We start from the raw sequence: 27,379 nt of genomic DNA on the forward strand, positions 1-27,379 counted from the left end.
AGGGAGGAATAAAGTGTTCAAAGTGTAAACTTGAGTTTATAGTATAGTGAAGTGCTGGGAGATTTGAAGCTTTGAGAAGCAATGAGAAAACTGTTGTCTAGTGAAGCTCACAGAAACAGATGAAGAAGACTTTTTTTACCTTTGAATACTCATCCTTAAAAATGCTATCCCTCGAATCATGACCCATACACATCTCAGAGTGATGTGAAAATGGGAGGGGTGGGCTCTGATAACAGCAGCTCTGGGCAGCTGATATCAGAGCAATGGAAAACTATAACAAAAAATAGTTTTCGTGTGAGAAACTCCATAAATTAACAGGAAGAAACTTCTGTTTCCCTACAAAGACAGGTGAAAAGACTGTAGCAAGAACTGGGACTGTTTTAACCACCAAAGTTCCAAAGTTTTTGTCTCTGTTGTCATGTGAACGAGAGAATAGCTGTCTCTTATACACATCTAGATGTGTATCCTTTTAAGTTTTATGCCTGTTTTGCCCTTATTCTAATCCATATCTCACAGCAAGAAATAAGTAATTTTCTTAGTTATTGGTTTTAAACCACGACACTACCAAGCCTGATTCTGGATCTACTAAGCATAAAAGAGTGAAGTGAATCCCCAGATGGTCCATATTAAACTAGGTTCTGCAAGACTCTTGGTAATCCTGGAACTTGTATAGTCTGTTTTAATAAACAAAACCCAGGGCAGAAACAGCTTGTTTCTAACAGGAAAATGCGGTGTGGACAGTAGTCACCTTCCACAAGGTCAAAGCTGAAACTGAAGCAAAAAATAAGAAGTAGTCATTGAGGGAATAATGTTAACTTTCACTTCTAGAAGAACAGAAACTCCACAAGCTTCATGCTTGATGCTGACAGATGTAAATAACACACATAACGAAAAAATACATGAAGATTATGCAAAAAACTAGAGAGATCAAATACGAGTATTCCTTCCTCCTTATCTATTAATTGAAATAGAAGAAAAAATAAAAGCAAACCCTGGAAAGCAAGTGTTATTCCCCACGTTTACATCCCTATGTAGATCAACTACAAATAGCAGGGGATAAGTTTTCCCCTTGCTGTCATAATCAATGACTTTATAAATACAGTGCAAGTACATACATATTTTGCCTTTTTCAATCAACAGTTTAGTATTAAAATACAGTTCTCTTATCAAAGGACAAAGTCTTGAAAATTCCTAGTAGAGGAAAGAAATCCTGGCAAGAAACAGACTTCAAGGAAGGAGTTTTTTTTTAACAATAGCAAGATTTAATCCAGAATGAGATGATATTTTCACAGTTCTATCACTACAGTGGTAGAATATTATCTTCTCACTTTTCCACAGTCTTCGAAGAAAGAAGAACTCGGAAGTTTGGGGTTTTTTAACTGCTTCAACATGTCAGTTGTTCTTGTTTGTTTGTGTGTTTTCAATAAGGCAATTATAAAAGTTATTTAAATTTACTACAAGTGACTTTAAATGATCCACCAGTATCTTACAGCATACAAAACAGAAAGGTATATGTAGACTTCAAATGTATTGTATATAACACATTTTATCCAAAATAACCAAAAGGTTATATAAGAAGATTGAACTTGCTCTGCAGAAAAAGTTTAGTTAATCTTGTCAATTCTTCATTTACCCAGCCAACTTCTTAAGTATTTAATTCTGTTCATGCAGCACTGCTTCTCAATGCATAAATGAATTACACAACCAAGACACTCTATTGCTTACCCTTCATTATGCTTTACTTAGGTCTGTCAAGAACTTGTGCCTTCACCTAAGCAGAATTCTTCTTACCTAACTGAGCCTCTAGCACACGCCACTTCATACAAAGCTGTCCCTACATCTAAGCCTGATATTTAAAGAATGCATGTAAATGCATGCCTGGTTTTCACTCTGCATACAACAGACAGCAAAAAAGACATCATTTTTAGCTGTTAGTTTAGAACACAGAACACCTATAAGGTTTCTTTACATGTCTCGTTCTTGATTTCTTATTTAAGTCATTTTGTCACAATTCATTATTGATTTATTTTTAAGTGGGAAAACTGTTTCGAGACTCCAATGCGGCTGGCACTTCTTTTCTTTTAAAGCAGTCTTGCTAGTTTTATTGCAATATTTGATTATCTCCACTTAGATGGAGAAAGCACAGAGTGCAATACCTTGTCCTTTACTGGATTTTGAAAGCAGATTCCAGTTAAAGTAATTAAGTACATGCTATGAAGAAAACTGTGGATTAGGACTCAACATCCCCTTTGATTTACTGATTAACCAGCACAGAACAAGCTGTCCAGTAAGAATACCAAAGACAAGAAACTACCAAACACAGAGAAATACAGAAATGGTCTTTACCAGAGAAAAAATATTCTTGACTAAATAATCGTATCACTGCATGGTAAAGAAGCCCTGTGTATGTTCTTCAAAGGGCACAACTGAGTTTGAAGAGGGATTAGAAAACATTCACATCTTCATCCTACACACATAGCTTTACACTTGAGAATATTCACTATTTAGTATAATTCTGAGGAAGCTTCTATAAGGTTTATTTAGGTGCTCAGAACTGAGGAAGAACATTGGCATACTCTAAAGCAAAATAGAACTGCTCAACATGAGCTCCAAATCTCTCTGCAAAAGTTTGTTGGATACATCAGTGAATTCCTATATGCATCTGAAGTTCTATCACATTAGCTGTTCTTAAAATTCACACTACCCAATCTCAGAATCACCTGTAAATACATAGAGTATTTAAACAACAGCATCCTTGCTATGGGTTAGTGAATCTATTGTGTTTGTATGGCCATGCTTTGGTAGTTGGGGGTGCTACACAGCTCACATTCTGTGAGAATCCTCCATGTCCAGCAGAGCCAATGCCAGCCAGCTGGAAGACTGATGCGCCACTGGCCAAGGCAGGGCCCATCAGAAATTGTGGCAACACCTCTATGATAATGTAGTTAAGAAGGAAAAAAAAAAGTTATTTCTCAGATGTAACTGCAGCCAGAGCAGAGAGGAGTGAGAATGTAAGAGGAATACCAAGATCAGTGCAGAGGGAGGGGCAGGAGGTGCTCCAGGCTCTGGAGCTGAGATACCCTTGGCAGCCCATGGTGCAGACCATGGTGAGGCAGCTGTGCCCCTGCAGCCCATGAAGGTTCCCTGGGGATGCAGAGATCCACCTGCGACCTGTGAAGGAGCACTACACCAGAGAAGGTGGAGGCCTGAGAAGAGGCTGTGACCCCGTGGGAGGTCTGTGCTGGAGCAGGGTCCTGGCAGGAATGTGCAGATCCATGTAGAGAGCTCACTCTGGAACAGGTTTCCTGGTAGGACTTGGTAGGACCAACACTGGAGCAGGCTGTGTCGGAAGGACTGAACCTCATGGAAGAGTGATCCACACTGCAGCAGTTCAGAGTGAATTTCTACCCATAAGACAGACTCATGTTGGAGAAGTTCATGGAGAACTGTCTCCTGTGGGAGGGACTCCACAGTGGAGCAGGGGAACAATTCCTCTCCCTGAGCAGTGGCAGCTGACCATAAGCCTCCATTCCCTGTCTCCCTAAGCCACTGAGTGGGAGGAGGTAGAGCCTGTGAAGAAGGGACATTTGAGGGGAAGGTGTTTTTAAAATTTATTTTACTCTTCATCATCCTGCTATGATTTTGTTAGTAATAAATTCAATTAATATCCCCAAGTTGAAACTTTTGATTGTGATGGTAATCAGTGAGTGATCCCTTCCTGTCCTTAACTCACTTCACAAACTTTTCACTGTTTGTCTCTCCTGTCCAGTTGTGGAGGGGAGTGATAGCGGTGAGTGCCTGGCCTCCAGCCAGTGTCAACCCACCACATTTTACCATTGCATACAGTTTCCAGGACCTTCCAAAAAAATATAATGAGTGAAGTTTTTCAAAAGCATTTGTGTTTAGATACAATGCCACTATAAATAAAACCTAAGAGATAATACTGTCACAGCTCCCTACCTTTATTGTGGCTAGTGGCTTAAAAATCTGTCCTGACTTTGCAGAACTGACCTGCTTTCTAACTATTCTGCCAAGTAGGAAAGAGTTTTCCCACACCTTCGCCCAGGCACTGATGATAGATAGATAGATAGATAGAACTTCTCCACCCTTTCTCTTTGGCAACATTATTTTAACACAACACCAATTGCACACATGTGAAACAATGCAGACAGTTCCTCAGTGGACTGAGTCTCAAAATGAACAGAATGACAAATTTCAATCTGGTCATTTCAGGATCTTTTCTCTTGGGTTTTGATTTGCATTTTTACAAGTGCAGAGTGTCTATGGGAACAATGCTAAAATGATAAATTCATAACAGGGACCAAGCACTGGGCTTTATTAATCCATAACTGCTGACAGTGACAACCCAGTGAAGAGAGAAAAGTAATTGATTTAACATGCAAAAGGCAGTCTCATTAAAGACCGTAGTGCAGGCACAAGCACAAGCACCTCTTTTTGTCTCTGTGTCCCCTTACTCTACATGCTTCCTAGTTGGCAAAATGAATGAGGGTGGAAAATGCACATTTGTCACAGAGAGACAACACACCTTATTTCAGTCTTTTAAGTGCTCATCTGTTTTCTTGTGTTTCAATTAAAATTTAACCAGACTAAGTTAAGATCCTTTAGAAAGGCAATCTGTTAATTAACCCATAGTAGACAGCAGAAATCACGCTCTTCAAGTACAATCTCAATTTATTATCCAGAAATAGCTCTCATTAGTCAGAGACAAGAAGGGGGGGAAAGTTTTAAAATACATATTTAGAAGACATATGCTCTACTCTGTTTTTAGCTTGTTATCTGGTTTTAGCTTGTTATCTGAAGATCATACAATACCATGCAATAAATGCAATAAATCATGAATTTAGAGGAGATGTAAAGAAACATCTTTTTACATGCCTGAACCTGAAAAACATATAACTCTAATTGTGGCACAAATATAATATTTATGAGTCTGGAAACTTCAGGACACAGTCCAGGGGAAACAATTGAGCTTGCAGACATAATTTTGTTCTCTAGTAAAATCCTCTTAGTAAGAGAGGAGGAATTCTTCAGAGATGTTCGGGGGAAGTGTTTACTCTTTTACCATTTTCTGTGGCTCCATTCAAAGGCATGTAGGAGCTCTTCCTCAAGGACGGACACAATGCTGAGTGCCTGAGAGATAAATGGTGAAGAGCAAACCAAATTATTCGGAAAGAAAGAACTCTACTGATAAATAGAAGACTAATACTTTTGCAACACAAGCTTGAATTATTTTTTCTCCTGACAGACTTCAAACAAGAAGGTCTTCAAGTAAGGTTTGAGCCATATAGAATACATATAATTTCCTTTACTGAATATACTAGCAGCTCTTCAAAGCAGATGCATTTCCCTACTGACTTTGTAAAGCCTTAAGTCCACATTGAAAAGAAGTACAAGTCAAGATAACTGATTTTGTAATGATAATTTGTACTCCTTATTTGTACCAAGTGCAATTCTACTGAAGGTTTACGGATGGCTGTTACGTCTATAGCTACAGACATAACACAAGAACTGTCCTCTTTGGATTAAGCAAATTTTGCATGAAAATATTCCATCTGACAATGGAAACAGAACACAAATCTGAGCAACATGGTCTAGTGAAAGGTGTCCCTGCCCATGTCGAGGGGGTTGGAACTGGATGATCTTTAAGGCTCCTTCCAAACCATTCTATAATTTTTTCTTTTTGTTTTCTAAGAAGCAGTGCAAGACTTGAATTTGTCTTTGCAGCTTTTCATCACAAGCATCTATTTTACAAAACAGTGTTTTAAAAATAGGCAGTATAAGACATTTTCAGTCAAAACACATATATGTGTTTTCTAAAAGGACCTCACATTGTGCGCATGAGTGTTTGTGGAAATCTGTTGTAGTCTGCCTAGACATGATTTGCATACTGCTTATTGATTTCACGGTCTGCAATAAGTTCTATGTTTTGCCTTTCTCCATTCTCATGGAAACTTTCCATTGCTTTCCCAAACTACCTTTATTGAAAACAATGTCCCAAATCTGAGGCTTCATTTTTCATGCAGTAAAATTCAAGAATAAAATCACAGAAGGATGTTCATGCCAAACAGGGTTGGACTTAAGCACACTTCCTCACTACAGCAAATTGAGGACAAGCCAGCATTGCTTAGGTGAACTGACAGAGAAACAGAGTAGTTAGCTCTCTGGAAATATTTGTTGCTCTTTCCATACCAGGAAATCAAGCATGCGATCAAGCCTTGAAGAGAAAGTGAACTTAACACCACTGATCAGAAACCGAACAGTTGTAAGATGCTACATGGAGAATTTTGAGGGATTTTGGCTAATTCGAACCATTGAACCATTACAGTTGAATAAAGCTTTCCCTCACTACCAACCACTGCTGTCCTGCTGCTAATTTCTCTTTGACATAATGACTAGCTAACAACATGCTTGATTAAGGACTTCCTGTCCCAGATCTGTAAAAAAGAGGACTAGGGGTAAACTACTGTGATGAGAGAATTAATTAATTCTGCAATAACCCCCCAAGTTTGAAGTAGTTTCTATTCTAGAGTGAAACATAAAGTCATTGAGATTTAGGTGGTAAGAGTCCATAAAAAAACAATTTCAACAACTGGAGTTCTATTATGCCATACAAATAGGTGTTACTGTTTCCTTTGGAAAAAACGGTCTGATCTGTAGGGAAATTAACCTCTTAGAGGCATGTCAATATTTTTACAGTATACACTGTTTAAGACTTTCTTGTGTATGATGTATAGCATGGGCAGTGAATTTTCCTATAAGCCATAATTCATAGGACAAACAATGTGAGGAATATTAATGGAAAGAGACCAACAAGGTTATTTCCTTTTTGTGACTTTCTGCACAGTTAAATAATAAGTGAAACTCTTAATTCAGCAAATAAGTTAACTGGAACTATTTTGTCATGGCAGAATTGAATACTGAAGCTTCTCTATTTGTGATACTTCCAGATCCTATGCTTTAGCAAACTAATGTTGCTTAATTTTATTTCTCCTTTCGATTTGTGTGCAATGGATGTAAATACCAACCATTTTGAAAAGGCATCTGGCTTTTTTGACAGATTATGAGTACAGAATTTAGCAGTCTATATGGAATTTTCCCCCTATTAATTTCAGGACTAGATTCCAGTTTTATGAGCTACTTAATAAACTGTTTTGATGAAAAGCATATTCAGTGCTTTACCAGCATTCCCTTGCTCTTTTGATTAATGCAATAATAGAAATGTTTCCTTTCCACTTTCTTAAGATCCATATAGACATGTTTTGAAGACAAATTAGCTAAAGGTTATTGCTACATGGGAACTGGAGCTGTTCTGCAGATGCTAAGTGTCCCTACTTTTCATTGGCCCACAATCATTCTCATTCAGAAATAAAACCTATCAGACTATGTCATAGCTTTCATTAGCATAGCTAATTTTGTGGACTTCTGTTCAGATATGCTTATAACAAACTTTGCCTTGGATGGGGAAAAGAAAAAAATAGTATTTCAACAATTTTTATGTTGCATCAGCTGAAATTAAGACATTGGAATAATCTATAATACCAGATTAGGCTTCCTTCCTATCTAAATACATACATGGTGACTAATGTAGCCAACTCCCCTTTAGAAGGGCTTTGGAAAATGCTGTTGTCCCCATTTCAGAGATAAGAAAGTGGAAGTAGAAGAGTCAAGAGTTTAATCAAGCCCTCACACCAGCTGGTGACCTATGTTCGGCATGGTTAGAACCAGACAGTGTTTGCATGAGACTTTTGCAACAGAGCTGGTACTGATTGCATAAGCAGATGGTAACCCATGCAGTAGTCTGTTTCCAAAATAATACATTTCAGTTCAGTTGCAATTGATTTAACTAGATTTAAATGAAACCAAAACATTCCTATTGTCAATAAAAACACAGATGTTGTGATGTTGAGATGAATTTACTAGATGCAGTGTGGTTGGACAGCAAATGTTGACATTACACAGGAGAAGTAGAAGAGGAAACTGAGTTTAAAATTAAGCTTCCTGCCACCCCCCCCCCCCCCAGCCTATCACAATCTCAGTGTATAAGAATAGTTAATTAGGACAAATCAAAACACAAGTGATCCAAGCTTGACAGCTTTGTTTACAGAGGTCAAATAAGATTTTCAACTCAGTGAGTGAATTGAAGCATAAAGTAACACTGCATACTATATTCTCTCCCATTAAAATATGCTTCAGGTTAAGAAATTTACAGAAAGCTACTTGTTTAGAACACTCTAAAAACTGTTCAGTTTCTTAGGCACTAGAAGGAAAATGTCATAGACTTTTGGTTTCACAAGCACTTTTGTTTTTCATCCCCAAATTTCAGTACAACTTTAAAGGTCTTGTTTCTCTGAAGACATGCTAGAAGCTGCTGCCTAAGCATGCTAGTAGCATTACACACTTTATTTCCTATTTGACAACCTATCTTAAGGAGAAATGGGTACTAAAAAAAAAAGGCAGATCCATGTAAAACAACTTACTTCACTGACAATTCAGTGAGCTTACACATGCTACAGTAAAAGTCTTGCTTGTCCCAACAGCATCAAATAAACACACTGAAAGTGATTAGACTTGGGTAGAACAGAGGACTACTTGTAACAACATTTTTAATCAGGTAGACTTTTGGACTACAGAACAGGAACAAGAAAAAGACACACTGTTGGCTATTAACTCTTTAGGGGAGTACCTTCACTAAACCACCTTGTTAAGCCAAACAACCGGGTTTCCAGGGTCAACCAAAAACTTTACATAACCTCAACCACACCAGTCTAGCTCCCTATATCATTCCTGTATCAGGCAGCAGGACAAGGAGGCAACGCAATGCATACTTCCAATGTCAACAGGGACAGAGTGCTTTGTACGAACAGCAAGGTGATGGGTTTATCTTAAGGGGCCTAACAAGGGCAAAAAACCTGACACAGAAAGGCTCTTAGCTTTGAGATTTCTGTTATTATGTATTTAGCTTTATCCAGGGCTTAACCTAAAATAAAATATTTTTATGTTACTTACCATAAATCTCTTCAACACTAGATCAACTCAAGACTAATCTTCAAGGAGGACTAGGGAAAAAGTGGAGGCTGCTCTGAACAAATGTTTTCGAATACAGAGATCTGCTGGCACAGTTGTGGCAGGCTAGAAGTAAGTGTGATCAGTACCTGAGATAACAGACCAAGCAACAGTCTGACCTAGACACTCTCAGACCTGTAATAGCTAGGTTTGCCTAGTCTACTTCTTCTGCTGGGTGAGTGAATTAGTCTGGCAATAACATCAATTTGCTGCTAAGAGCTGGCTGTGCATTAGAGTATTTCTTAAATACAGTTGTGTCAGCATATATATAAAACCCAGGGTTTTTTTGTTCAGAAATTGTGTAACATTAAAAACCACACACACAACACATGCACTGGAACACAATCTTCTGCTATTTTAATACATTCAGCACTATATTAATTGGTACACAGAAGGGGCTTTCTTCCAGCTACTAACTGACAGAAAGCAGAACAGATACTGCCTTCAATAATTCTCCAATAATCTCTTCAGTCCTGTACTACATCTAGTTCCTAGTCAAACCCCACTGGTAAACTAGAAATTGCATATATCCTGTAGAAATAATTTTAAGTGAAAAAGTAAGCTTAGTCAGCTGAAAGATCTTTCCACTTTAAGACTACCAAACCATGCACACTTTAAGATTCACAAAATTTCCCATACATTTCCCATTTACAAAAACAAAATTTTCCCTTACATTTACATACAGTTACCATGAACAGATAACACAATACAAATTGCAGGCAAAGGGTAATGTACACATTGATGTGTGCCAGGTAATTAACAGACTCTGTGCTCCATCACTTCTCAACTGTCCCATCACTGAGGGTGCATGAAAGCCAAACTACTTTGTCATATTTTTGCTTCAGTACTAAAGGCAAGAGGGATCAACTGGCAGAAGTACCATAGTTCTTGCCTTCTGTTACTCTTTTCCTTCCTAGCCTGGATTTCCTGCAACTGACATCTGTGACTGTTCAGCAGCATCTATTACATTCTCAGAAGCTGAGACGGAGGAAGCACATTTTTAAGTAGAGAACCCTCAAGCTTAAAAGTGGCTCACACACAAGATGCTAAGGGAGTCAACAAAACCACAGAAAAGCTGCAGTTACCTCAAATAAGTGAGACCATTTTTCGATTCACAGAATTCAGCTGAAAGCACCTAGCCAATGTCTAGCATGAAGCTACTTTATGACGGTGTTTCTCCATTAGGAGACAAGAAGCAGCCAGCTGTGAGGATATCTGTCCAAGTAACCAAATGTCTAACTGTACCAGAGCTGAACAAGTATTATTAAAACATGCAAATAAAGCCAAGGCACTCTCAAAGTTTGACTCATATTTTACTTCCCCTAAATATAAGATAAAGACATCTATTCTCATTAATCAAGCCGACAACTTTAGGACCTTGCAGAGACTATGTAACAACTTCATGAAAAAGCACTGTTACCGTATAGTCAGAATCCAGTTAAGACACTACCTGTAACAAATAGAGACAGAAATAGAGACACAATGAAGATGACTACTGGATTTGCTAATAAACACAAGCAACTTCAAAATTTTTTGCTCTCTTTCCCTTCCCTTGCCTTCTACCTGAAAAATCCATACAAATTTGGAAGGGGACAAGTAGTATTTTAAAAGGGCAACTGATAGTGACACAGGTTAAAAATTTTTAGAGTGCACTGATAAAAATAAGAAAGAGTGAAGCACAAACTCCAGTGCCCTTCAAAAACCCTTGTGCCAACAAGGCAAGTTTTGATTGCCCTCTGGTCATTCTGCAGTCACATACACACAACTTAGGCCTGAAGCCTTAACTGCCAATCATAGACTATCATAGATCAACTATTTAACTTGATATTAACATATTTGCATTACAGTCTGTAGCTGGTTAACAGCACCTGTAAGAGCTGAGCATGTGGTAGGTTGAATATTCCAGCCAGACTAATGCAAGACAGGCTAAGGGAGAAGTTGATATCACAGTGAACATGATTAGCTCCCTTCTCTTTGTTCAGCTGCTTGGCTCCAAACACCTTCCCTATTTCTTTGCTGCCTGGAGGAGACTCATCGATCACTTCTATTACAGGCCAGAACTAACTTACTTACAAACCACTGTTTCCCTAGTGAGGGACCAAACATGATTTTTGAGCAACTTTCCTCCAAAGCTCTTTTACTACTTTTGAGTAGGCTGGAAGTAGCAAAGAGGAGCAGCAATGTGAGCATTTGGAGGTCACACAGAAAAGTCATCACTGATAATTTGGTATTTTAGCCAGGTTGCCAAAAATACTGTATCATATCTGACTATGCTTTCTACTTTGGGACCTTCATAACCCTTTGCAGAATTATTTTCAAGTTCCATCAGCTATTACTCACTTGCTGCCATTATCTGACAATCGTATGACTTACTTTGCAGTCCAAATGAATGTTAACTGTCACTGTTGTTAGGAAGTATCAGAATTCAGAGACCTGTGATAGGTCCAACTGGGACATTTTTGCACCTCTTGAAATCTCAGGGACACGCAGGTCTGGGTTTTGTTTCTCAGCAGTTGGAAACTTAGAGTATTTGCAAGATGTTGACACAGAACAAAGTGAATTTAGTATTTATCAGTTTACTCAATCACAAACTGTGTCTACCTTTTCGTTAAGGCAGAAATATAGTTCTACAGCCTGGCTGATCTGTAGCAATTGATCCCACAACAGAGGTTAAAAAAAATAGGTCCATCGTAAGAAACAGATACACATATGGCTGGAAAAGGAAACACAACCTATCATTTGTTTCCTACTTCTTTTTATTACTTACATTTCTTTCTCCTAAGAAAACCAGTGTATGAGGTTTGATTTTAAAACATTTCAGAAACTATTCTGCACCTAAGAGTTTCTTTGATACACTCGAGTTCACACAATACAATGCAGGGGGGAAAAAAAAAAAAACCTTCCTTACTGATTTGACCATAAATACAGCAATAACTAGGGTAATACATGCCCAGGAACAATCTCTCCTGCCCACAATTCAAGTGCTTAAAGAAATGATCCAGTAACGCTAGAACCAGCAGTGCTGATGACCTGACAGAATCAAGACAGAAAATAAAGGAAGACAAAGCTCCTCAGCAGGCAGAGCTAGGAAAACAGCAGAATACATATTGCATGCTTATTTTAAAAGTTCAATCGGCCTCAAAGTGTGGTACTCCTGAGGTGGTCTGCAGCACCACAGGTGCTTCAGGTTTGACCACAAGTGGGATTATAATTTAACTGAAGAGTGCAACTCTTCCGCTTGCCCTGTTACCACAGTCTGTTACATACTACAGAGCAGACTCAGTTTGTGATCTGAGCTCAGATTAGACTAAACAAAGTCCAGACATACTAGTACTCCAACCTACTCCAGGAAGAAATTTAACTACACGTTCACGTGTATTCAATCCGTAGAATCAAACAAGTGCCAGGACAAAACAAAAGCTTTGCAAATCATAGGTACTGTGATCAGCAGATTCACAGTAGCAAAGTGCAAAAGCATTCTCCTTTGCTCCCCAGCTGATCGGATTCTTTACTGTCACTTCCAGCTTGTTTCTGGATTGTATTTTACTATGTTGACATCTATTTGCACTACCAGCAAAGAATGTAACTGTTCTGAAAGCCAATAGCATTCAGAGAAAAGCAAAGCAATTAACTGTGTTTAATTAGTATTAATAGCAAAAAACATCAATTTGTTTTTATAAAGGAAATCTGTAGGAAGTCATCATTACACTGTATCTTCACTGGATACAGAAGGTGTCTTGCAAAAACCATATAAAAAGCATGAACCAAAGCATAGAACAAGCTGTTGATAACTTGCAAAACTACTTGCATGCCATGGTCTGTGGAGCAGAGCTTGCCAGAAACACACCTAGTAGCAGAAGGTAACATGTAAGGTAACACAAACATTCTGTTCTAAGGTAACAGAATAACAGCATACTAGGAACACTCAAGGATTGAGTTCATAATAGGAAAAAGGAAAAGCCCATAGCAGAAAAATTATAGCTTCTGATCGATTGCTATTGCTCCATCAGAGTGGCAGTGTATGCGCTATCAGCTTTGTTTAACTATGGTACAAGAAAGTTCAAACAATTTAATGGTTAAACAGGGAAAAAGAAAAAAAAACCAAAAAAAACCAAAAAAACAAACCAAAAAAACCACCCCACAACATTAAAACATGCCTTTAAGTAGACACACACAGAAAAAAACTGTGGGGTAATGCAGCTGGATATCAGGAGGAATTTCTTTACAGAAAGCATTTTTAAGCATTGGAATGGAATGTCCAGGAAGGTGATGGAGTCACCATCCCTGGAGGCATTTAAGAAACAACTGAACATTGCACTCAGTGCCAGGGTCCACTTGACAAGTTGGTGTTTGGTCAAAGGTTGGACTCTATGATCTCACAAGTCTTTTCCAACCTAAATGATTCTGTGCTGCCTGTCCTCAATTCTTTTCTAATGCTGCAGTGACAATATCCATTACACTCTGAGGCATCTTAGTCAGCCATGGACAGTGATCCTACATTTTCATCTCAGTTAATACCTGCTGAATTTAGAAGATGCATAATAAAGATATAAAAAAAATTTAAAATCTAGGAATACCCATTTCACAAGCATAAGCCTTAATTTACACTGTCAAGTTTTTATGTGAAAGATACTAGAAGTAGTTAACAACTTTGTTTCATTGGCAGAATGAAAGACACTTGTCCTTGTCTGAAAGATGCTCAGCTTTACTTTGTTCAGCCTTGGAAAAGGCTTAGCCTTGAAAGAGACAAGTCAACTGGCATTCCAGATAATTATTTCAGTCCCTTATTTATCCACCCCACCTTCAATATCTTCAATGGAAGGAATCAGGAAGGTAAAGAGCAAACAAACCAAATAATCTCATTTATGCATCTCGTGAAGAGCACAAAGAAAGGAAAATGATGCCTCTATTAACTTTACACTGAAAATCAAATCACACTACAAAACCTAAGCAAAAGCCACCATCTCTGTTAAATGAACAAAGCATTGAAAGCCTAGTTCAAGTTTTTAAGGAAATTAGTTTGCAGAATCTCTCAAAAGTATTGCACATAGATTTAAACTTTCAGGTAGCAGCTTGAAGGCAAAGCAATGTGGGAAACAATGTTCAGAACCATAATATCTTAAATTTTTCACAATTTAAGATAAATTGCAAGAATAGTCAAATCTAGAAGGAAGCTTCACCATCTTCAAACACAAAACAAAATCCTGGAAATGAACCTGTAGGTACTTGTGAAAATTAAGACACTTTAAAAAAATAGGGGAGAAACTACTGTTACAGCACTGAACTGTTACTTCCTTTAGCATAAACCACATGCCATGTATATTCCAGCAGCTATCCTTAAAAGTCTTCTAAAATGTTTGTTCACAGCACTGGGCATTAAGGCTTTAATTTAGGTTTCTAAAGTTATATCTCAAGCCCATTTAGACTCTTGTATGCTTTTGTGGTGGTTTTAAACTTTTCTACTTTTTTTCCTAAATGCCAAACCATCATAGCTTTCCAAATAAAGACGTCAACTTTTTTGTTCTCGTACTTCTTTTTTGAACTATTTGTTCTCATACTCTGTATGTTTGTCTGCTTTCCTTAAACACAGCCCGCAGTTTCTCTGTTCATTTTACTGCTGTTTTGAAAGTAACCATTTTCACTCATCTGCAAATGATTCCCTTTCTTTTCACGAGCCTTGATGTTTATCAATGGGAAGCATATAGTATTTTCCAGTAAATAAGACGTCGCCCAGGGTAGGCAAACCTTTGTTCATGTGAATAGACATGAGGGTCAAGAGGGCACCTCCTAGCATGAATAGCTCCTTTATCATTAAGCTGATGTTTCACAACCAGGATGGAGCAATAAAGAGTAAAAGTAAGGAACTGGAGAAGAGGGAAATGACTGAATCACCTCATATTTGGTTCAGTCTTCCAAACTCCCTCCTACCAAAGCATAGATAAAGGTGTCATCACTGGATCCCTGCTTTGCTGCCCTTCCTAAAGAGTCCCAGGACTTAAATGCCACTGAAAAAAATGGCAAAGACAAGCCATAGACTTGTATCAACAGACAAAGCTGTTACACGACTTTTAAGATTCTACAATGATAATAAATAAGGTATAGTGACATTAATACTAACAATGTTAATTTCTGCATATATTCCAAAGAGTTATGAGACATTTCTCTTCCAAAGTAATTGTACACAGAAATGTGAGATTACACAAGTTCCTTGAGCCAATACACAATTGTGGTTAAGGATCTTTGGAGGCTTAAATAATGTGAATAATGTGACATCTCAGCCACATTTATATTTGAGCAACCAGGTCTACACAGAATAACATGGACAGGCAGAAAACAGCCTATACACTGCCTAGGATGAATCAACTTTAATATCAGGGTCTACGTAGCATTATTCCAAGAAGTGTTTAACTACTTTCTTTACCCCTTAGAGTTATGATAAGTACTATGGTACAAAATACAAATGGATTCTTCATATGAGAGACTCTTTAAAGTTGCTTTTAAGCAAATTTATTTTTAAGCATTTCTCAGGGTCAAGGGAAAAGGCTTTCTTTTTAGCATATCCTACAATACTCAGCTTGGAAATTTCCACAAGTCTGTTAAACAGATTTCAATAAACATTTATTGTGGTATATTTCTACTGTAATATATTGTGATTTTTTTATTAGGAAAATAAACTTTAGACAGTATTTGACCAAATACAGACCACTTAATAATCAGTTGAACTGTTGGTACAGGGATACTGGCCTGTACGTGAGCTGAGAATCTGTGCTGATAACCTACTTGTCTTTCAAGCTACAGATCTAGCTTTGTAGTCATTCCACACAGTTTCCATTGCACTTACAGCTAGCATTTGGCTCAAAGGAACACACGAGCTAACCTGGGTGGAGAACAAGGTCAGCAGAGAGACCAGTCTCTGAATAAGTCAGTCCTTGTCACCTTTCAGGCTCCTTCTGGAAACATTGTTAGTTCAACTTGAACATTTCTTTGCATCCTTTCACTTTACCAACACCCATTTAAAATTCTACAGTTGGTGATATTTGTGAAGAACTTTATCCAGTATGTTTTAAATGGGGTTCTTAAACAGAATAGAGAAGTAACAGCAAAGCTCAACATGGCTCTGTAAAGTCACATGAGCATCAGCAGGGACCAAAACCAGAGTGAAAGATAAAGGCTTCAAGATGAAATCACCTTTTAAAAAAAGAAACAACAGCAGAAAAATGAGTTAAACCACACAAAATCCCAAGAACAAGTTTAGGGAGTCCACTGAGAAAGCTAAAGGAAGAGGTTCAGAGGAACAGGACAGAAGTGGGGATGAGGATGTGTGGGGAAGTGTTAAAAGCCCATTTTTCAAATCAACAACGTTCTGGATTTATTACAAGAGAATAAATCTGGAGGTTTAATAAGACAAGAGGATGATAAGGATTTGTGAAAGGGATGCTTTAAATGCTTTAAAGATTTGGCAGAACCCAAAAGATGCAGCATTGAGTGGCTGAGAAAGGACAGCTACAAAGACTATTTCTGGTATACTTTACAGCTTACTCAGAACAAAATCCTGTTGTCCTCACATGATTGCCCCATCACAGCTTCAGCTAGGTTATATCTCACCCTGCCATTGTCCTCTGTCAGATGTGACACAGTCCCCTCTTTCCCATCACTTCCTACATAGAATACGAACAGGCACAAAACTGTAAGTCTAAAAGAAAGCAGGCAGTAAAGTTTGCAGTTACCAGTAAGAGTGAAGTAAAGGCATTTATATTTGAGCTAACCTGATCTTAGGATGACAACAGAATATCTATGTGGGATCATCAAACCAGCAAGACTAAATGTGGAAAGTCGCTGGAAGTGCAGAGGGAAACCTCAAACCATGTATGAAACTATCACCAGGGGCTAATGCATTGAAGGGTGTGAAGGCTCAGGGATCTGCCACTAGGGTGGTCATACCTCAGCCCTGAAGGGGCAGAGGCAAGAGAGGAGAGATGCCCCTCTAGATTAGGGCAACCTTGTTCCCACAGGCTTTTGCAGCCATATATTGGTGCTGTTTAGGTGCTGGCATTCTGATAGTGTGTGGGGATTGATGTCACCCTTGTTCAGCCCGCATTTACCGTTCATGTACCCTTCCTAGAATGTTCTCCCTGCCCTTAACCCTCATTGGCTCTGTTTTTCCACATTGTTCCACCCCTGTTATCCCCTTGGTTCCCCCAACCCTTATCCACTCCGCTGCACCACTTTCCCTTCTCCCTATTGGACCTCGGCCATCAGATCCGCCCCTACTGCCCCTCATTTAACCCTGTGCCCTTAGCTCAAACCCTGTTGTTCTTGTCCCTGCGCCTATTTGAGGCTGTGTTCAGTAAAACAGCTGTTGAATTGTCAAACGAGAACCCATCCCTTTGTCTTAAACTGTCAACATTTTCTACAGTGTGCTCTGGGCTCAGAGAACACTGCTCACTCTCCGGGATCTTGTTGCGGCACGCACCATAACAGAAAAGGGAAGGGCCTCCACATTTTTTAACTGTCATATTGTGTTTTAAGAAAAAAAAACCCAAAACAAGAAAACTTTAACTTTCTGCCACCTCAGGATTCATTGTGATGTGCATCATGGGAGAAAACAAACAAACATAAACTCCCCTAATGATTCCCTCCTACCAACATCATTTTCATCCTAAATTGAGGCAGAATGTATACTCTGCATTATGTCTGCAGCAAGTTAAGCATGCCAGGCACATCCCAATCCAAACAAGGTTTTTTTCTTGAGGACATTAAAACAGAGTAAGATTTCATTAAGGCTCCAGAACAACAAAAACATATTCCAAACACATAGCATGTCTTTCATTTTCCAACATCTCTTTATAGTTTCAAGCCTCCATCCACCTGTTCCACTAAATACCACAAAGACACTTAACAGGGCATTAAGATGGTAACAGTAAGGACACTGCCACCAGAAAGCTCTTCTCTCTGGAGCAGACAGAAGGAAGCCACCAACTGAAGAAAGGGAACTTAAACCACAAACGTTTAGGACAAAGAACCTATACTCTTCTAAGCTTGAACAGTATCGATTACACCAAGAAAACTACTAAGACACTTTGCCGTTCTTCTGTATTTGAGCATTTTAATAGACTTTAAGTGAATTTGAAAATAAAATAATTTTTTTAAAAAATCCAAAGCATAATGAACAGAAAATCTACTCAGTATAAGCATTTCTAAAATAAAAGTCCCAAATGGCTCATTCTCACCACTGAACCCCCACATATCTCGGCAGCCTGTGTTTTATAGTTCGCTATTGCTTGCAACGACATTTTAACGGATTCCACGTCCATAAGAAGGCACTAAGTTTATACCGCTCTCGAATTTAAAACATGCTATCGATTAATAATTAGTTTTGAAGAGGCATTCTGCCAGATGAGCGAGATAGGACGATTATCAACTCCTTATGGCTTGGAAAAAAGTCAGTCTCTTAGAGTGTAACAGCGCAAGAACTGGGAGCATCCCCCCGTGAGAGCCGTGCACCCTTTCCCCCAGTTACCCCGACTGACATCCGGGACCCCCAGGCACCTCTCCAGCATTTAGCAAAGGAAGAAATAAAAAACTAAGAGGGAAGAAAATCAGACCAAACACAAGAGGATCGAGACACTTGAGTTCACCTTCCCTTCCTCTTAACACAACATCCATTGAGGCAGAAGCAATCATCCGGGGTGCTAAAACAAGAGCCGCATTCAGCGGTTGAGTGAGCAGCGGGGGGGGAGCACTCCCCGGGCAGCACCTCCGGGCCAGACAGCTGAAATCAACCCCCAGCTCCTTTAAGACTCAGAGAAAAAGAGAAGGCAACGCAAACCTATTTAAAGGCTCTATCATTAAGTAGTTAGGAACGATTAGGAACGTAGGTTTCCCTACACTCCCGCTCAAGGCACAGTTCTCCGCCACCGGGCTTTGTGAAGGCGCAGACACGGTTGGGTTGTGCCGGATCCCGGATGGTTCCTCAGCCCGCCCGCCCACGGGCGCGGGGTTTTCCGCTCCAGGGCGCCGTCAACACCTGCTGCTGCTGCTGCCGCCGGCACCCCCCGGCCCCAACCCCGGCGCCTGAGGTACCTGCAGGATCCTGTCCAGCCCCTCTTGGCCCAGGCAAGGGAACTGCTTGAGCAGCTCCGTCTTCTGCCGCTTATAGTTGTCGGTAGCCGAACGCCAGTGGGGCTCCTCCAGCACCTCGAAGATCGCCGCCCCAATGGACAGATAGAAGATGATGGCCGAGGTCAGCAAGGGGCCCCTGTCCACCATGGTTCCCGCGGTAGGCAAAGACGGCGGGCGAAGCGCGGCGGGAGCGAGCCGGGGCGGGTGCCCCGCTCTGCAGCCGTCGGTGCCCAAAGCCGCTCTTATCCTTCCCCTGGCACCGCTGCCTATCCCGGCCGTCCGCCGTGGCTCCTCTCCCGGCTTCTGCCGCGTTCCCTTAGCGTCTTCCACGGTTCGGTCCGGTCCCCTCCCCTCTCTCTCCTCCTCCCTCCTCCTCCGCACCGCTCCACTCCCCCGGGCTGTCTCCTTCCCCTAGTTTTCTCCCCTCCCTCCACAGCAGCGATTTGAATCTGGTGCTCTCCCGCTTCCTCTCTTATCCACCCCCGCCCGCGCATGCGGCGCTGCCGCCGGGGAGAGGTGCCCCGCGGCCTGGCTTGGGACGAGCGGTCCCAGCGGAGCCGGAGGGTGATTATGGGGTCCGGCCGTCGCCATCGTCCTCCTCTGAGGGGCGGTCTGGGGGAAGGGGAGCGGGTCTGCGAACTCCGTTCTTCCAGCGGGAGCGGGTGTGGGGCCGAGAAGGCAGCCGGGCCCCGTCCTGTTTCCCATGAGTGCGGCTAGTCCCTGCTCCCGCAGCTGTCCGTGCTTTCCTCTCCGTGTTTTCCCCAGAGTCAGGGTAAGAAGGGGTAGCGTCGCTCAATTTTATTTTACTTGTGGTATTTTACTTTGTTTTACTTTTACTCTTGCCGGCAGGGTTCAGGGGAATTCCTCATTTTAGACGCCGGGAGGCTGTGAAACGAGGTCTGTGGCTTTTCAGGATGCGTGGAAGCGTGGGGGGAAGGTGAGCAGGAGCTCTGAGAAGAAAAGGTGTCCATCCGCAGAGGTCACCCCTTCACGAAGACCTCCACACGTGAGCATTACAGATCTTAAGAAACAAAATACCTTTGATGCCTTCAATAAATATCGCTATGTACGCTCTTTGTGTGTTTCAGAGGGAGGGGGAGACACCAATTTTCCATAAGATGCTCAAAACATCCTCCACGCTGAAGCTGTCTTGAAGCTCACCCTGTTTGTGAAACCTCCAGAAGCAGCTTGCAGCACAAGCCCTCGCCCCTCCGTGTGCAAATGGGGCTGGAAATGGGGTTAAATGGGTCAGGGAGACATGTGTTATGCACACTGAAAAAGTGCTTCTGGTTTGAACACGGTTCTTCTTATAAACATTATTTTTGCGGGGGTAACTTGTTTTCTTCCTTCTCTAGCTCCCACAACAGGAAATAAACACTCAAGCAGAAGAGTAGTTCATATCAGCTGTATCAACACTAAGAGATTTGAGGTGTACAGGTACTCAGTTGGAGTACACATACTAAGAGGCTAAGATAAGCCCGTGCAGATATAGTTGAAATGGGAAGAGGGGGAATGGAGGAGAATGGAAAAGACAAAGGAGATAGGTACAAAATATAAAAGAGAGTATAAGAAAACAAAAAGGAGACCACTGATAAGGCAGAGGAACATTCATTGGTTAGAAGGTATACGGAGATATCTATATAAAGCTTTGAATCATGCCCAATGGATGCTCATGTGAGATTGCCCCCAGGAAATCACATGGTCCTTAAGCAGTCCTTCCTACTAATGTATATAGTACTCAATAAAAATACATTTGCAAGAGGTTCCAGGACTGGAGAAACCACAAAATCCACAAGCACATTGAGTGGTCAGTGTTTGCATGGGATTTTCCAGTTATTTAAAGAAAACACTAAAAAGAAAAAAGGATTTTCAAACTTCAGTAGTTAAAAGAAATTACATATACTAGAGGAAATAGCAAGGAAAAAGCATCATAATAAACATTTCTAAAATGCATAAAGAAACTATGCTATTCTCTTTTTTTAAAGCAAAAATGGGGAATGCTTCATGAAGTTGAAAGGCTGTATTTTTTTTTTTAATTAAAAGGAGAAGAATTTCATGTTGCACAATTAGCACATGAAAATTATTCCCAGGCATTATCACTTGGCCCAAGATCTTTGCAAAACTTGAAAAGCCATTGGCCACATAAATTAATAACGTGAGCATCTGTCATTGTCTCACTTACTGATTTAAAAGTAAGGTTAAAAATTGTATACAAGTACTTAAGGCAAGTGACTGAAAGTATTGAAGAACTTTCAGTAGGCAAATTATGATATAATTTTCCTTTTGGTACTCTTGCATCTTTTTCTCAGTCACCTGCAAGTGATTAGGTCATTTTAACAGCAGCAGTAGTAGTCTGACACGTAACAGCAATACTACACTTGTGTGTTCCTGACCCTGAACATCTGTGCTTGGTAACTGGAAAGTATTTGATTAAATTTTGAAACTGTACTCTCCACCACCTGTCTTTAAGCCTCTAAGGGCCCATTTATATGTTAAAACAGTGTCTTAAAGGTACAAAGAATGACAAGAATGACCCTGCAGTTATATAGCACAGATAAGAGCAAAAACACTTTCAGGCATTTTACAGGAAGTTTGTGATTTTGATTCAAAGTTTCTACTTTCCACTCTAAACTCCAATCACCGATTGCATAATTAGTGCTCTTAGTTACTAAGTCAGTTGGTATTTAAAAACAAACAGATCTGTAAATCACATACCATTTTTCCCTGTGTTGAAATGCTATTGCAGTTGTTAGACTGTCTCCTTGTGTTTCTCTGAGTTTAAAAGAGGTGCGCCTGGTAAGGAGCAACATCCAGAAGAATAGTTTATTCCCCAAGGAACCATAACCAGCTATTCCTGCAAGTAGAAGTGATCCACTGAGTATCAACGAACTTCAGGCACTTAGATATTTCACTTTGATTCAGTAGTCTTTTGCAGAACAAATTACAAGGTATACTTTCGTATGCCAAGTAGTGTGGTAATAAGGAATGTTTTGTGTAGCTGGCCTCTCTTTGTACCTCCTGATCTAAAATGCTTTACCTGACCTCCCATATTTATGGCCCTTTTCTCCTCTTTGTTTCCCTTGGATTAAACAGTACCCCTATTGTCAACCCACAGCACCTGCCACATAGGCCCCCACAGCTTTTCATGCTAGCTAAGTTAATCAAAAGGCTGGGATTATTCACTCACAGGCTTTTAAATCTCATTAAAAATCAAGGGAGAAACAGCAGAAAGCACTGTTGTGAGCAATACCACAAGTATCAATCATTTGTATTATTTGCATAGGATGTTATTTCAGGCTGTCCAGTCCAAAAGGAAATCTCTTTCATCCAAGCTATGTCTAAGACACATTTGCTGTACAGATGTTTCCTAGGACAGCCTGGAATGAATGAATAAATTTCAGAAAATGTTTTAGATGGAGCAAGTAAATGACATTTGGGCAAAAGAAACCTGTCATGTAGTGGCAAAGGCTGCATGTTCTACTGACTATGAACTATGGGCCTCTCTTCAAGCCTTTGCCATTTTTCACTTAGAAGTCTGTTTTTGGCTGGTTGATGACTGTTCTAATGCCTGTCAACTATGCATCTTCCATTTTTTTTAAACTCTAGAAATTTAGAGCCATGCAGCATTGCCTTCAAGTGTTAGGCATCCAGCCATGTATGGTTTAACTAAGCTGAGGGGTGCACTGTCATGACTATTGTGAGCAGTTTTGCTTCTTTCATGCAGTCCAGTGCACACAGAGAGAGTAAGGATGGTCTGCAGATGATGCTGAATTTTATATGAGGTATTTTTGGAAAGTGCAAAAATTCTCTGTGGGATTGTTCATACCTTTTGGCTTAAGTATTTACAAAAACATGTTTTATGCTCTGGATGTACAGTAACACATAGTAAATCATAATAAAAATTGTAAAAATCTTTACTAAAGCAACCTGCAAACCTCTGCAACAGACTTCACCCATGGACAGATAATGAGTGAACAAACACCACATGACAGATGTTAGTCATGTTGCTTAATGAATAACTGGTGATGAGTACAATACCTGTGTGGAATGGCTGTAGTATGTTCAATGAAAAATATGCATTTGGATCATCTGTTTTTCACTGAGGTACCTGCAGTGCTCAAGAGAAATGTCTTCATCAGGAAGAAGCCTACGTATTTCAACAGTTTTTCTGCATCTGTTTCCTTGACTGCCTTGTTCCTCAGCCATCCATACCAGTCATTGGATGATGAAACATTTTTCCTTCAAAATAGTTTAAAAATAAATACTCTGGCCTTCTCTTTCTGTTCCACCATGACCTCACTGGTAGTGCCAGAAGCTTTATGGCAGTCCATACTGACATTCATGTCAGTGATTTGAGCATTTCAGAATAGAGCTCTACAAAAAAACAGACTGACTGGTACAATGTCAGTCCTGGACTGGCTTTTACCACCATGATACCCAGAGAACATTACTCTTCTAGATAATATTCTCAAGGGTAGCTGAACACCATGGTAACAAATACAGTGAATATGCAACAATTTGTTATTTTGCTACATAAAACATCACTGTCAAGACTTATTTTGGGGTCATTAAGAAGGAATTAAATTTTATTTGTGTGTAGTAATATGGATGAATATTTGCACATTGTCCTGAGACTTGTTTCACAAACCAGTTTAATTTAACTTTTATCAATCTGGTGTCGTGAAGTGCATACCTTCCCCAGTGTTACTGCCTGAATGTAACAGTGCTGGATGATATGGGGGATTTCAGGGAGCTGTTAGCCTCCCCTGTCTCCCAGCTGGCTTGCAGAGTTGTGTATCTGTGTGCCAGGCTGTGCAGTGAAGGGCCTTGTATGTGACTGGGCAGCTCCCAAATCTAAACTGGGCTCTCTTCCATGCACGGTGTGTAGCACTTACGTTTTGTTGGTCAACATGCTGGAAGAGCTGTTCCCAGCTAACTCTTCCCTTTAGAGAAAAAAAGCACATTAATTTTGGCAGAGGGAAGGTTGGTGGCTACTTTTTTTCCCACTTGGGTGAATAGAGCCTTGTGGATAACAAAGGCAGTTGTACACCAAAAAAGCATTCAAAAGGATCATATTTTTTATCATCTGTTCTCCTGTTCCAAACCCTGCAGCAACAGCTTGTGAGGTTAGATTGAGTCTTATCTAGGAAAAGAAAGAGATAGAGTTGGCTACATGCAGTTAAAGGAGTATGGATTTTTAAGATTTTTGTTTCCTATGAACTAGAGTTGCTTTTGTGCTTGGTGTCCTGGAATGAAAGAAGGGTTATGGCCCATGTGGTCTCTATGCCTTATGTGTTTAAAGGAGTTTTGGAAGAAGATGAGTTCTTGGCATAGTCAACTTCCACAGCCTCTTAGCCTGTCATATGGTTCTTTGTGATCTCTCTTTTGCCATGTGGTATTGGGAAAGAAGATAGCAAAGATAGCTGTCCTGCAAGTGAAGGTCTTGCAAACCTGTTAGTGGCTTTTAACTTATGCTTTATACTCTCCTAGACCATCATCAGGAATGGTGTTAAGAGAGTTTGGAGGAGCTTGGATTTCAGTGTTACTGCCTTCCAGTGGTGCCCCCCACATGCCAAAACTCAGCAGGTAAATCCAGGTGACTCGCAGATATGACTCTTGGGAGGTAACTTGGCACAAAAGTGACTGGATTAGAGCATCAGAAAAAAGTCCACCTGCTCTGGTGCTTTCGTCAAGAGCAGGACTGTTGTCATTGCTCTAAGCGTAGAAGCTGCCTGCAAATCCTAACTTCAAAGTCTCATGGTGAAGACCATGCTCTTGACTCTCAGTGACTTTGTAGGGATGTGTGTGTGTGTGGTCACAGTCAATTGCAAGATAACCCATAACTGAGGTGGAAAAGCAAGTCAGATGCTGAGTATTTTCCTCCTGTTGTGTAGCACCTCAGCAGTGCTCTGTGCATCATTCTGTCTCACAACTGGAACAGAGTCCAGGGAAAGGGAAGGAGCAGTGAGTGAATGGAAGTAGACTCAAATTACCCATGTTGCTTCTCTTCTTTGGGAGCTCATGGGGAAGTCCTGGTAACTCAGGTCAGACTCACAATGGTGCCAACAATGAGGTGTGGGGGAGGCCTGGCCAGAAGCAGAGTTGAGGAAAGGCCCAGAGTATAAGAACGGACAGCTCCTAACCTGTGCATCTGCAAAATTCTCTGAAGAAATTGCGCTTGCAAGAGAGAAAGAAGAATATGGTGGAGGGGACACAGACCCCATCAAGACAAAGGGCTGTGGTGCTCTCTAAGGGCATCCAAACAGAGGTGAACATCCCAAGCTTTTTTGTTCATTCAAGAGGACCATCTGAGGCTGAACATCCCCAGGCAATACTGCATTGCCAGGATGGGTTATAGAAACTAATGGCTAGAGGCCTGTTAGAGGTTTCACAACTCATTTCCTTTGAATATTAGTTATTTCTTTTGCCAAAGAGAGGCAAAAAAGGGAGGAAAAGGAAGAGGAGGAAATAAAAACTAAATGGGCTTATTCACTTATAAAATAAGATCAAGTCAATAAGCAGATGGGTGAACTCTGCAGGCGGCATTTTTTCAGTCAAGACAGAAAATTCAGTGCTTTCCCTGCATGTGGTTTTTTGCAAGATTTATTTGGAACAAGGAAGTGTATGCAAATAATGGGACCAGTGTGCAAAATGTTCATTCAGCTCAGCAGCCATGAACTCTCACTGTCTGTAGGCACTTGTAACAATAAAGACTCCAGGCTGGGGAGCCTGGCTCTTAGGTCTGCTTCATATTCTCCCCTTGCCTCACTACTCCCTACTCACACCCCCAATCTTTTGCAATTCAGTGACAATCAGAATTAATAAAGGTGTGTCTGTGATCCTATAAAGCAATTTACATCATCATCTTTTGTGATGAAATTTTCAAAGGGGAAGGAGGAGCAGCATTTTGTTCAAGTAAAGGTTCCCCTGGCAATATACCAAGAACCTGAAGCCCTTAATTTTCCTAAGAGAGATTTGAGTTCCGCAGCCCATATCTGAGCGCAGAAATGTGTCCTGCAGAAACTACGCTCCCACACCCCTTCAGTCCCCCTTTTCCAAAATAAGTCTAAAAGTAGTCTGGAGCTTACAATCTTGCATTACTGCCATTGTGTCACAAGCACATGGACAAGCTTGCACTGCCTTGCTGAAATTATTGTACTAAGTCTATGACAAATCACACAACATCTGTCTCTGCCCCACCAAAAACATCATTTTCCATATCTGGGTTGAAGAAACTGTGCTGCTTTCACTAGACAGAAGTGAAAGGTCTTCACTTTGGTCAGAAGTGGCCAGAACCTGCCAGTTGACATTAACTATGTTTTATGTTTTTTTCAATGTGTGTCTATTGTAATCAAATGACAATGCAACTTCCATTTTGACTAAAGGAACAGATAATTGACATAGAGCTTAATAGAGATATATAATATCTCTATTATATATCTATTATATATATATATATAGATATAGATAGATAGATATTCTATATCTATTATAATTATAATATCATAGAGATAATTGACATTCAAACATGACAAATAAGTAATGTCTAAACCAAATAAGTAAATGAGCTGTTGGAGAAACCTTTCTTCTGCTGTGCTCACTTCTGCTAGTGCAAATACAGTGGCCTTGCTTAATAAAGGAGGCCTTGTTTTGTTCTGGGCTTGTCTCAAAACTAGTCTTTTACAAGCACTTTGGACAAGATCATTAATCCTGCGTGTATTAACTGAAGACATGCCTCCCAAATTTCCTTTTAATGCTAAGAAAAGCTCTAGTTACACAATTATACATTAACTAACAAATATCTCTTCTCAGTAGCGGGAAATGAGTTATTTTGCAGCTATCAGAGTATACAAATACCTTGTATGACATTTAGAGAGATTAAATTCCTTTGCCTCTCTTTTTACATGTACTCCTTGTAGGGCATGCTGCTTGGAAAATATGAGAAGATTACAATTGGAATATCTGTTATCATGATAATGTGTGGAAATCTAACAGCTCTTAACAGACCAGTGTGGGAAGGACATTACTGGGATTTCATAGGTAAAGAAGAGAGGGGATTTTGATACCTGTCATTAGTACAGAACAGTGGGAGAAGATGCTGTGGTGCCTCACGAGCAAGACACAGTAGGGATACTGCTATTGCCATAAGCTGGGCACTGGAAGAAAAGATGGG

General features: G+C 40.2%; 1 protein-coding gene and 1 long non-coding RNA gene across 4 annotated transcripts in view; one reads left to right on the top strand and one right to left on the bottom strand.

Annotated features, from left to right (window-relative positions):
• KCNK5 (potassium two pore domain channel subfamily K member 5) overlaps positions 1-19,552 on the bottom strand; it is a 36,146-nt gene extending 16,594 nt beyond the window's left edge. The window contains exon 1 of the mRNA XM_015622171.2: positions 19,168-19,552. Within this exon, the coding sequence (XP_015477657.1) occupies positions 19,168-19,353 (186 nt within the window). The 5' untranslated portion in view covers positions 19,354-19,552. The remainder of the gene's footprint in view (positions 1-19,167) is intronic.
• A 79-nt stretch (positions 19,553-19,631) lies between these two features.
• LOC107202005 lies at positions 19,632-23,485 on the top strand. 3 transcript variants are annotated; one of them, XR_001520516.3, is made up of 3 exons: positions 19,632-19,770; positions 20,056-20,212; positions 20,295-23,485. It is a non-coding gene; the product is annotated as an uncharacterized LOC107202005 (long non-coding RNA). The 3 variants fall into 3 exon arrangements; XR_002001545.2 differs by lacking the exon at positions 19,632-19,770 and adding an exon at positions 19,788-19,978; XR_004496553.1 differs by lacking the exon at positions 19,632-19,770 and having other exon boundaries at positions 19,788-20,212.
• The last annotated feature ends 3,894 nt before the right edge of the window (positions 23,486-27,379 follow it).

Source organism: Parus major, chromosome 3 (genome assembly GCF_001522545.3).
Source record: "Parus major isolate Abel chromosome 3, Parus_major1.1, whole genome shotgun sequence".
NCBI lineage: Eukaryota > Metazoa > Chordata > Aves > Passeriformes > Paridae > Parus > Parus major.